The sequence below is a fragment of the Oncorhynchus clarkii genome, chromosome 22 (genome assembly GCF_045791955.1).
Source record: "Oncorhynchus clarkii lewisi isolate Uvic-CL-2024 chromosome 22, UVic_Ocla_1.0, whole genome shotgun sequence".
Taxonomy (NCBI): Eukaryota; Metazoa; Chordata; class Actinopteri; order Salmoniformes; family Salmonidae; genus Oncorhynchus; species Oncorhynchus clarkii.
In genome coordinates, this window is record NC_092168.1 from 25,072,984 (window position 1) to 25,086,062 (window position 13,079).

General features: G+C 43.3%; 1 protein-coding gene across 2 annotated transcripts in view; it reads right to left on the minus strand.

Moving 5' to 3' along the window:
• The window catches only part of LOC139380627 (myosin XVI), a 180,384-nt gene that overhangs the window by 61,387 nt on the left and 105,918 nt on the right, over positions 1 to 13,079 (minus strand). For both annotated transcript variants that reach the window (XM_071123511.1, XM_071123510.1), the window contains exons 22-26: positions 11,524 to 11,676; positions 11,086 to 11,286; positions 10,859 to 10,934; positions 8,319 to 8,506; positions 1,876 to 1,956 (exon numbers count right to left, since the gene is read on the minus strand). In XM_071123511.1, the coding sequence (XP_070979612.1) occupies positions 1,876 to 1,956; positions 8,319 to 8,506; positions 10,859 to 10,934; positions 11,086 to 11,286; positions 11,524 to 11,676 (699 nt within the window). The remainder of the gene's footprint in view (positions 1 to 1,875; positions 1,957 to 8,318; positions 8,507 to 10,858; positions 10,935 to 11,085; positions 11,287 to 11,523; positions 11,677 to 13,079) is intronic.

The following is a 13,079-nucleotide window of genomic DNA, read 5'->3' on the forward strand; positions in this document are numbered from 1 at the left end:
TTAGTTCATCAACCTGGGCTAGTTCCTCAACCTGGGCCAGTTTCTCATCCTTAGCCAGTTCCTCATGCTGCGCCAGTTCCTCATCCTGGGCCAGTTCTTCAACTTAGGATAATTCCTCACACTGGGCTAGTTCCTCATCCTGGGCCAGTTCTTCAACTTAGGATAGTTCCTCAAACTGGGCTAGTTCCTCAACCTGGTATAAATTCCTCAACCTGGGATAGTTCATCAACCTGGCCTGGTTCCTCAACTTAGGCTAGTTCCTCAACCTGGGTTAGTTTCTCAACCTGGTATAAATTCCTCATCCTGGGCTTGTTCCTCAACCTATGTTAATTCCTCAACCTGGTATAAATTCCTCAACCTGGGATAGTTACTCAACCTGGGTTAGTTCCTCAACCTGACCTGGTTCCTCAACCTAGGCTAGTTCCTCAACCTGGGTTACATCCTCAATCTGGGCTGGTTCCTCAACCTAGGCCAGTTCCACAACCTAGCATAGTTCTTCAACCTGGTATAAATTCCTCAACCTGGGCTAATTCCTCAACCCATGTTAGTTCTTCAACCTGGGCTAATACCTCAATCTCTGTTAGCTCATCAACCTGGGTTATTTCATCAATCTGGGCTGGTTCCTCAACCTGGGTTAGTTCCTCAACGTGGGCCAGTTCCTCAACCTGGGCTAGTTCCTCAATCTGGGCTAGTTATTTGACCTGGGATAGTTTCTCAAACTGGGAAAGTTCCTCAACCGTATCATGCTATACTTTATGGCCTATAGAGACATGTGGGCCTAGTCCTCGGTGTACAGCACTCTGCGTGGAGCTCTTGAGACTGGATTTAACTGGATACATAACTTCCATAGGTTTGGGGGGGTTAAATGGCCAGGTTTCCTTACATGTGGTCAACGGTCGCCAAGACAACAGTGAGTGAGGAGTGAGGTCACGTCATGTGTGTGATGAAGGGTCTGATTGGTTAGGGTGTGTTGTCTCTGTAGGGACCAGCAATACAAATACCTGTCATGACTAAGGCTGTGAGAGGGTGTCAGAGTGTGTTTCTCAGATATACACTGGTGCCACTCCATCATGCTTCTTACCACTCCCTAATGACATGGCTCTCCACTGTAAATGTGTGTAAGTAGGCTACTGTACCGAGAGCCGTGACGTCAGAAACTTGCACACACACACACCACACACACACACACACACACACACACACACACACACACACACACACACACACACACACACACAGAGCCCATTGTTCATTGTTCATTCATACATTCAGAGGGCTTTATGCTTGGGTGGATACAGCGTTATTCTTCAGCCCACCCTCACCTTCTCTCCTCTCTCCTTCTCCCCTCTCCTTCTCTCCATTCCTTGTAAGACCACAACTCCTGCCTGCAGGGAGCACACTGCCCTCATTCAAACCACCAACCATCACTCACACTAAAGCTACTTCCATGTTAAGCCACAATCACATCACATTGGATTTAGTGGTGTGGACATTGGAACGCGATCTGCCTTTGTTTTACACTTGTGGGGCAGAGATCCATCAAAATGAATAGTGTTGTTTCATATGGATCAACTACAAATTAATACCACATTTTATAGACTTCCGTTGTACTTGGTTGTGGTTCAGAGATATGGGTCATGGGTTGCATCCAAAATGGCACCATATTCCCTATAGCGTGCATTGCGTTTCACCAGAGGAAAATAGTGCACTCCATGCAGCCAGGGTCATGGTCAGGGTCAGCTAAAGAAATTGAATGACTTTAGTGTTTGGATTGAGGTGAGTGTTAGGATTAGGGTTAGGTTCCCTACTGGGTAAAGTGCTTGGGTTATTATGGTTCTGGTTTGGTCCATTGTTGTGCTACTGGTTAATACTTACCCTCAGCTGCACAGCAACCGTAACTGGACCACACCTCTCCAGCCTCTGCAGGAAAGATGTTGCTCCCTTCTTCTTCAAGAGCTGAGAGAGAAAAAGAGGGAGAGAGAGAGAGAGAGAGAGAGAGAGAGAGAGAGAGAGAGAGAGAGAGAGAGAGAGAGAGAGAGAGAGAGAGAGAGAGAGAGAGAGAGAGAGAGGAAACGAGGAGGGGGATGGTGCTATTAGAGAGCTATGAATAGTGAATATTAACAATACAAGTTGGTTGACCCGTGCTCTGGAGACACCACGTGATGCAGTCCTGTGAATACGGTCAACTCATAATGTGAATATGGTCATTTATGGCAAGATCTATAACGCCAATTTTTCATTACGGTCATACACTATTCAATGTCCTCCTCCTCTACCTCAACCATTCAGTACCATACAATAATGTACTGTACCATATCATCATATTACCATTATTGCAATTCTGAATTATAACATCTTTGATGATGGATGTAAATCCATGAGCTTCTTTATAGCCGTGTTTAACTACAGTACAGTAATATTGTGCAATGTTACGTCATGTTATTATTACGGTCTTTGTTAACATGGGGAAAGAGTGAAGGTCTTGCGTAAGCCTTTCCTCTATATGTTTAATGAGGAGGGCCATTGGGTTCAGCCTTCAGCAGGTTATGCAATACAGAGGCAATTATAGTGCACATACACACACTCAAGCACACACACATGCACAGACACAAGCTCAGCGAGTCCTACTATTTACTGCCCTATTAGATTTGACCTGAAAACAGAGAGAGAGAGAGAGAGAGAGAGAGACTGAGATAGAGACAGAGAGAGAGAGACAGAGAGACAGGGAGAGTTCATCTGCCTTTGGGCTAAAGAGCAGGAACACAGACCTCACCAAAGAAATTGGAAATACAGACAAAAATAAACAAGGAAATCATCTCAGCATAGAAAAATGTCTTCCTGTATGCTAACTATATCTCCCCACAAGAATCCCCATACTTCAATGAAGACAGCTTCTTCATCCTAGAAGGGGAGATCAATCATTTCCAGACCTAGGGACATGTACTAGTCTGTTGCAAACTAAACGCCAGAACCTGACACCCTTAGCATGCAGGGGGACACACCTACCTGAAGGTGACAGCAATACACTCCCCAATATGTCCCCCTAGGCACAACTTTTAAAAAACAAACAACAACAACAAAAAGCAGCTCTGTCGCACGCTGGGTCTGTACATAGTCAATGGTAGGCTTCGAGGGGACTGCTGTGGTGGTACACCTACAGCTCATCTCTTGCAGCAGTACTGTAGAATCCTTTATCAATGACCTCAACCCAGAGTCTCTCAGAGCCTCCACTGTCAGCCCACTGACACCCTTATCAGATCACAGCAAAATCACAGCCTACTTGAACAGAGCAATACTCAATCACGTGGTATAAAAGCTGAACAAACTGCATACTATTAAGAAATGCTGTAAATGGAAGGAAAGTAGTGTAGAAATCTACCACAAAACAATTAGCCAACAACAGATTCCTTTTAGACAACTTCCTTGACAAAATGTTTCACTGCAGTAGTGAAGGTGGAAACTTGGCTGTAGGAAGCCTCATCAGTATATTTGACCTCTCTGCTTCCTTTATCAAATCTAAACATTTCAATCAGACAACCTAAGAAAATGAATAACAATGAAAAGGGGTTTGATGAAGAATGCAAAAACCTAAGGAAGAAATTGAGAAACCTATTCAACCAAAAACACAGAGACAGAGAACCTGAGCCTATGCCTTCACTATGGTGAAACACAAAGAGTACAGAAATAAGCTAAGGAAAAACAAAGAACAGCAAGTCGGAAATCAGCTCAATGTAATTGAAGAATCCATAGATTCTAACCACTTCTGGGAATATTGGAACACACTAAACAACAACATGAAGAACTATCAATCCAAAATGAAGATGTATGGATTAACCACTTCTCCAACCTTTTTGACCCCATAACAAAGAAGAAACAGCGAAAACATATACACTACTGTTCAAAAGTTTGGGGTCAGGTAGAAATGTCCTTGTTTTTGAAAGAAAAGCAGACTCTACACTGCCCTTACCCACCTGGACAAAAGGAACACCTATCTGAGAATGCTATCCATTGACTATAGCTCACCATAGTGCCCTCAAAGCTTATCAATAAGCTAAGGACCCTGGGACTAAACACCTGCCTCTGCAACTGGATCCTGGAGTTCTTGACGGGCCGCCCCCAGGTGGTAAGAGTAAGTAAGAACAAATCCGCCACGCTGATCCTCAACAACAACAAAGCGTCCCCTCCTGTACTCCCTGTTCACTCATGACTGCACAGCCAGGTACGACTCCAACACCATCATTAAATTTGCCGATGACACAACAGTGGTAGGCCTGATCACCGCCAACGACGAGACAGCCTATAGGGAGGAGGTCAGAGACCTGGCCGTGTGGTGCCAGGACAACAACCTCTCCCTCAAGGTCATCAAGACAAAGAAGATGATTGTGGACTACAGGAAAAAAAGGACCGAGCACACCCCCATTCTCATCGACGGGGCTGCAGTGGAGCAGGTTGAGAGCTTCAAGATCCTTGGTGTCCACATCACCAACAAACTAGCATGGTCCAAGCACACCAAAACAGTTGGGAAGAGGGCACGACAAAACCTATTCCCCTCAGGAGACTGAAAAGATGTGACATGGGTCCTCCGATCCTCAAAATGTTCTACAGCTGGCCAATCGAGAGCATCCTGACTGGTTGCATCACTGACTTGTATGGCAACTGCTCGGCCTCCGACCGCAAGGCACTACGGAAGGTAGTGCGTACGGCCCAGTACATCACTGGGGCCAAGCTTCCTGCCATCCAGGACCTCTATACCAGGCGGTGTAAGAAGAAGGCCCTAAAAATGGTCAAAGACACCCTCCCCCTATTTTACCATGCTGCCACTCTCTGTTTATTAATTATGCATAGTCACTTTAAATCTACCTTTAAATATTACCTTAACTAACCTGTGCCCTCACACATTGACTCTGTACCGGTACCCCCTGTATATAGACAGCCTCGGTACAGTTATTTTACTGCTGCTCTTTAATTTATTTATTTGTTTAACTTAAAACTGCATTGTTGGTTAAGGGCTTGTAAGTAAGCATTTCACTGAAAAGGTCTATCTATACCTATTGTATTCGGTTCATGTGACAAATACAATTTGATTTGACTTGAGACTGCGCTCAGTTCTTGACATTTTCCAGATTGACTGACCTTCATGTCATAATGTAATGATGGACAGTCGTTTCTCTTTGTTTATTTGAGCTGTTCTTGACATAATATGGTCTTCTACCAAAAAGGGCTATCTTCTGTATACCACCCCTACCTTGTCACAACACAACTGATTGGCTCAAATGCACTAAGAAGGGCATGAGTTGCACAAATGTACTTTTAACAAGGCACACCTGTTAATTTAAATGCATTCCAGGTGACTACCTCATGAAGCTGGTCGAGAGAATGCCAAGAGTGTGCAAAGCTTTCATCAAGTCAAAGAATTTGAAATATAAAATGTATTTTGATTTGTTTAACACTTTTTGGTTACTACATGATCCCATATGTGTTATTTCATAGTGGAAGTCTTCACTATTATTATACAATGTAGAATATAGTAAAAATTAAGAAAAGTCCTTGAATGAGTAGGTGTGTCCAAACTTGTCACTCTCTTTTCAATGAGTTTTCATTGGGAATCCAGGTTTCTAAGGGACCTTCTTGCAGTTCTTATCGCTTCCACTGGATGTCAACAGTCTTTAGAAATTGGTTGAGGTTATTCCTTTGTGTAATGAAGAAGTATGGCCATCTTGAACGAGGGTCACTTGAAGTGTACTGTTAGATAGAAGCGCGTGACCAGAAAGCATGCTACAGGTTGTTTTCTTCCTGTATTGAACACAGATCATCCCGTCATCAATTTTATAGATTATTTCCGTAAAAAAATACCTAAAGTTGTATTACAAAAGTAGTTTGAAATGTTTCGGCAACGTTTACAGGTAACTTTTGAGATATTTTGTAGTCACGTTGCGCAAGTTAGAACCAGTGTTTTTCTGGATCAAACGCGACAAATAAATGGCCATTTTGGATATATATCGACGGAATTAATCGAACAAAAGGACCATTTGTGATGTTTATGGGACATATTGGAGTGCCAAGAAAAGAAGCTCATCAAAGGTAAGGCATGAATTATATTTTTATTTCTGCGTTTTCCAGAAGGCGAGGTCAGTACAGGTCCATCAAAGCTGAGACCGAGAGATTGAAAAACAGCTTCTATCTCAAGGCCATCAGATTGTTAAACAGCCACCATGAGCACAGAGAGGCGGCTGCCTACCTTCAGACTTGATATCATTGGCCACTTTAATAAATGGAACACTAGTCACTTTGATAATGTCATTTTAAGAATGTGTACACATCTCGCATTACTCATCTCATATGTCTATACTGTATACTGTGTCCTTCACTATCTATTGCATCTTAGCCGCTCTGTCACTGCTGATCCGGATATGTTATACTTATATATTCTCATCCCATTCCTTTACTAGATTGTGTGTATTACATTTTGTTGTGGAATTTGTTAGATATTAGGTTTTGTTGTGGAATTGTTAGATATTAGCTGTTAGATACTGCTGCACTGTCGGATCTAGAAGCATAAGCTTTTCACTACACTCACAATAACATCTGCTAACCTTGCGTATGTGACCAATAAAATTTGATTTAATTTTGATTTGATTCACTATCTTCGTGGTAAGCAACTCCAGCGTAGATACTCCAGCGTAGATTTGGCCTTGTGTTTTAGATTATTGTCCTACTGAAAGTTGTATTCATCTCCCAGTCTTTGTGGTTGGATCTGTTTTTTGAAATTCACTGCTCAACTGAGGGTCCTTACAGATAATTAATTGTATTGTACAGAGATGAGGTAGTCATTCAAAAATCATGTTAAACACTATTATTGCACACAGGGTGTGTCCATGCAACCTATTATGTGAATTGTTAAGCACATTTTTACTCCAAGTTTGGGAAACGATGTTCTAGCTGAAGTTATGAAATCTAGCATAATTGTGAGAACACAATGTTTTATAGCAGAAGGGTGTGTGGTTGGTGAACCCTTAAAATGTCATGAGAAACATTTATGATGACACTATCTTACCACATACAGTACTTGTGTGTGTGAGTGTGTGTGTGAGTGTGTGTGTGTGTGTGTGTGTGTGTATGTGTGTGTGTGTGTGTGTGTGTGTGTGTGTGTGTACATTTCCTCTTATCAGCTGGCAGTACAGGACAAACAAAGCTATTCCCAGAGGTCTATATTTAACAGTATGGTGGGAAGTGGCCTAATTTGGGAAAAATGTTTTTTCCAAACACACACTCTTTGCTTTTCCATCAGTCCTCTGCTCCTGGCTGCTGCTTCTCCAATCGGAACACCCAGCTTCCGACTAAGTGCGTCACAGACATGGACACAGCCTGCTTTCACCATTGGTGATTCCCACCTCCCTTAACCACCAATCAACATGTGTGTGTGTGTGTGTGTGGGGGGGGGGGGGGGGGGGGGGGGGGGGTGATCATGACGGTGAACAGGGCATCTATTTATATGTATTACCACACTGATTGTGGTACTTTATTGGGGTCTGAATACCATACTGACTGTTTGGATAGATGGGGTTTAGATATGACTCATGAGTTAGGGGTATCACCCTCTTGTTTAATGTACCTTAATGAGTCACGAATAGGCACGAATAGTGTATGTCTGTATATGGTATGCTATACAGTACGTGTCATATGTTACGTTAGACTCTTTGCTCCTGACGCTGAAGACTACATCCCGTATCCCCGAAAACATATTTACCAGGCCTCTGGTGTACCTGTTTCCATCACCGAAGGAGAATCTATTATCTGGAATGCCTTACCAGTCGATACAGGTTATTAAATGAGATATACACATACATTCCTGTTTCTCTCCTTTTGGACAGAAACATACATACCCACAAACACACTACTGCGTAGTAGTTCCCATGTGAGATTACCGTGTGATCTCAGATGCCCGAGCATCTTTAGGGAGAAACTCTGGAAAACATTTATTTTCACACATTTAATTACCCATACCAACTGGTAAGGCATTTCCTGATTATAGATATACCTTTCGGGGGTTTGGGAAATGTTTATTGGAAATAGATATACGGGCGGGCTGGTGAATATGTTTTTGGGGATACGGGATGCTATTTTAAGTGACAGGAGCCCAATGTGTACAGGTCTCCCGGAGCAACGAGGCTAATGTACCATATGACATGTACTGTATAGCATACACTCTGAGTGACTCGCTAAGGTGATGGTTATGCCACTTAGTTCTCCATACCTTGGTGAGTGTATGAGGTACGGTATGCTACACAGTATATGGTTTACCAGCCATTGTCCAGTACCTTGGTGAGGTCCAGGTACCTCCGAGGCTCGCGGCCTGCGGGGGTCAGGGTGGAGGGGGATGACATCCTGTTTAGGAGAAGTGCTGCTTTGGGCCCTCTCAGAGCCATCCTGGCCTGGCCCGGTACCAGAGACCCAGTCTGGGTCAGCTTGGACTGGAACAACTGCTGCACCAACACACTCTCACTGGCTGTACAGGGGAATCACAGAGAGAGAGAGAGAGAGGGAGGGAAGGGAGTGGAGAGGAAGGAGGGAGGAAGACAATTGGAGAGCGTTGATTGGAGGAGAGGATCAGCAGGAGCAGGAGAGGAGGAAGGAGAGAGAGAGAGAGAAAGAGAGAGAGAGAGTGAGAGAGAGAGAGAGAGAGAGAGAGAGAGAGAGAGAGAGAGAGAGAGAGAGAGAGAGAGAGAGGAGCAGACAGTAGACATGAGGGGATTAAGAGGAGAAGGATGGTTGGAAGGAAGGAAGGAAAGAGGAGAAGTGAGGGGGAGGCAATGTAGCAATAATAGCCATGTAAACAATCAGGTCCATAAGAGAGTAGGCTGAGCATGCTGCCAAAGAACACGTGAAGCAGCCCTGGAAAACAATGAGATCTTTGAGAGAGGCATGTGTGTGTGGGAGGGGAGTGTGTGTGGTGGTGAGAGAGAGAGAGAGAGAGAGAGAGAGAGAGAGAGAGAGAGAGAGAGAGAGAGAGAGAGAGAGAAAAGAGAGATCTTGAAAGGAAAAATTAACAAGAGTTCTAGACTGGTTGTAGGGAGTAATGACTGTGGGCTCCAGAGGTAATTGTCTCTTCATTTATGTAATCATAATCCCCCTTCAACCCCACCACCTGACTCCTGAGGCCCACAAGGCACTCTCCATACATACAGCTCAGCCCACCCTCAGCCCCCACCCTCACACACCCTTCAGTCTAAACTTACCTTTACCCTTTGGTATATAGGAAATGGATGGGAAGGAGGGGCTGAGATGTATCCACAGGAGGATGCTGAAGGGAGGACAGCTAATAATAATGGCTGCAATGGAGTAAATGGAATGGTATCAAACACATAGAAACCATGTCTTTGATGTATTCGGTACCGTTCCATGTATTCCGTTCCAGCCGTTACTATGAGCCCGTCCTCCCCAATTAAGGTGCAACTGGCCGCCTGAAGTTAATATCATATTATCTGAGCTGGAAGTGTTTGTGGGTATGTATGTTTCTGTCCAAAAGGAGTGAAACAGGAAGGTGTGTGTGTATCATAATGTGTGTGCATGTGTATCTTTATGTGTGTACATTGTGCGTATGTGCACAAAGGAACAAAAGCAAAAGAGAGGGTCAAAGAGAGGTACAAAAAGCCAACTCTGAAGGGGTAGCCTGATTAGGCACATCATGTAAATTACAGCAAACCACAGCAATTAGCCCTAGAGACGCTAAGCTAGCTGCTCCTGGCTCTGACACAAAGTCTGCCTGTGTCCTGCTATGCTTGGCGCACAACTACACCAGCACACGTCTGGCCATGCTCAATAGACTATATACCCACTACTGCTGTGTTTGGGTCGTTCTGTATGAATTCAATCCCTTTCTGACAGCACCCTTCCAGACATGTTTGCCCATGGAAGAAGTGTTCAGAAAGTGCCTTTTTGGACCTGAATGACAAAACCTTCAGGAGATAGAGGTGCTCAAAGTGGATCCATTTAGCATCCCCCATCCTACCATGAGACATCCATGTCTTCATCACTGGAAGAGATACAATGGTTGAGTTTGATATTATATTATCCTTACAAACAGAAGTGTCAAACTATTTGATTATTTATTGAAAAAAAGTATCCAATGTTTTACCTAAAAACGTGTCAACTCAATGTTTCCTCATATGTTGTAGCTTAGACCCTACTTTACATTGTCTGAGGTGTTTGTGTTTTGCCTGTCATCGGTTGAGACACAGCATTCTTTTGAAATCAGGGTGAATGTCATTTCAATCATAGAAAGATCATTTTGTAATGAACCTATCCCTTCAGACCACTACAATTTAGCTGGTACACCATTGAAATTCAATTGAATTTATACATTTCAATTACTATCAGGAAGATGGCCACCAGTCCAATCACCATCGAATGACATCTTGAATTGGAATGCCTATTCTATTATTTATATCTCTATGATTTCAATAGGTTTCCTATGAAAGATTGACAGTTTCATTTAAAACAATGGATATTTCCACTCACGTCACAACACAAACACCTCAGATGATGTGAAATAGGGTCTAAGCTACAGTTTATGCATGTTTAGTTAATATATGGTAAAGGTAAAGAAATTACAATTTTAATTTTAAAAAGTTTTTTTTCCAAGAAATAATGAAACATTTTGACAACCCTGTTTGTAAGCTTTCAAATGATATTAAACTCAACTATTTATATTTTTCAGAGATGACGACATGACTGTCTCATGGTAGGGTGGGGTATGCAAAATGGTCAAGGTTTCTTAATATCAAAAGGCGTGCAGTCAGAAATTGATCGAAATTAAATGGAACGACCCGTGTGGGTGTGTATATTTAGTGATACTTACACTTCAGAACCAGTAGCAGGTTTTGGGGGAGGGAGTCCTTGTTCTTCACCAGGGATCCTGTGAGGTCATAGGCCATCTACCAATCAGAGAACAGATATACAACAACATGTTAAAGGTACACCTTTAAAATGTCAGATTCACTCACCTGGTCTACATTGTATGTGAGTGTGTTGCTGTGTGCGTGTGCGTGTGCGCGCGTGTGTGTCTGTGAGCGAACACCTACTCACTTGGCCTGCGTAGTGTTTCACAGTGAAGGCAGGACCCTGGTCTATGGGTGGGGGGTTTCCATTGCCATCCTTGGTTGTCAGGGAGATGCCGTGTGTGGGTGTGTTGTCGAGGTGTGTCTGTAGTCTCTTGTAGAGCGTCTGTTCTGTAGGCCTCAGCGACTGACTCTCCTCATCCATCACAGACAGCAGACCTTGAGGCTTCTGGGAAGATGGAGGACAGGGGTCACAGACAGATATAGAATGCATAGAACCACGGTACACTGTGCCCTGACGCAGGGTAATCTGATCTTTGTACCTCAAAATCTATATAACCACACTCAAAACCAAAGCCTTTTCTAGAATGAGATATGTGTTCTTTTTATAGGGGTTATCACAGTTCTTAAAGAGGCAGTGGTGTAGCAGAGGCAGCGGTGGAGACCGCAGACAACAAAACATTACCTGGAAGAAAAAGTCTAGAATGGCAGGCTGGTTGCCAGGTGACCGGAGCGTCTCCATGGCGACGGCCTCCTGTAGACACTCGGCCTGCTCCTGCTGGAACAGCACCTCGGAGACATACAGCCTCACACGCTCGTTGGTCATGTTCACACACAGCTGGGAACACACACACACAAGTTAACATGCAAGTAAATGGTGCGTGGCAAATTCACACGGGACTAAACTTACAGATGTGGTGCTTTGTGCTTGTACACATAATTATATTACCCGACCTCCCTCAGTAAAACTCATGCCGTCTGATAAGGGCTAAAGTAACATGTAAGCCTAATGTCCTAAACAATGGTTTCACCATAGGCCTAGGCTACTATGCAACGATGTATAGGCATATGCAATCACCGCAAATGGCTCATCAGCACCTGCACTGCTCACATGCCTATCTCAAACCCTCACGAATTCTTTGGTTAAAAATGTAATAAAACAGTGAACTTTAAGAGTTGTGAAATAATAATAATAAGATTAAAGGAGCAGTTTTATTTCCATTTTCGGACTTATAAATAATGTATATGTTCCCATGTATTCTTGAAGAGTATAACTTAGAAATGCCTCTTGAGCTTTGTTTAACTTCCTTACCCAATCAGAACCCAAAATATAAGCTTGTTTTACTTGTTTAAAGACTATGTAGCCTCAGAACATGGTTAAAAATATCATTTTGATATCATGGATTCGTTGCATCCATAGCTCTGTCTATGAATCTGAGGGTGGTTACATTTCTCTAGCCCGATCCCTCAGGTTTTACTGAAATAGGGGTGGGAAGAATGCTTTGTTATTGTACTACTGATTGCCACTTTAAAGCTCTGCCTCCTCTCCATGATATGGAAACCCCAATCCAGAGCCAAGAGCTCTGTCTATAGCTTACTGTAGCTACTGTACTGCTATAATAAAATGTGCCATTGTTTACTTAGAAGTTTAATAACAGGGCTTAGCTACAGGTAACAGCCAAAATAAAGGAAACACCAACATAAAGTGTCTTAATAGGGTGTTGAGCCAGAACAGCTTCAATGCACCTCAGCATACATTCCATAAGTGTCTGGAAATCTATTGGAGGGATGTGACACCATTCTTCCATGAGAAATTACATCATTTGGTGTTTTGTTGATGGGTGGTGGAAAACACTGTCTCCGGCAATGCTCCCAAATCTCCCAGAAGTGTTCAATTGAGTTGAGATCTGGTGACTGAGATGGCCATGGCATATGGTTTACATTGTTTTCATGCTCATCAAACCATTCAGGGACCACTCCTGCCCTGTGGATGGGGGCATAATGCTCCAACGGGGGCATAGCCATAGTGGCCAAAATAATGGCCTGCCCAGCATTTTTATACATGACTCTAAGCAAGATGGGATGTTAATTGCTGAATTAACTCAGGAACCACACCTGTGTTGAAGCGCCTGCTTTCAATATACTTTGTATCCCACATTTATTCACGTGTTTTCATTATTTTGGCAGCTACTTGTATATTGCACAATGGGCATTAAGGGTTCAATGCAAATATCTCTTGAT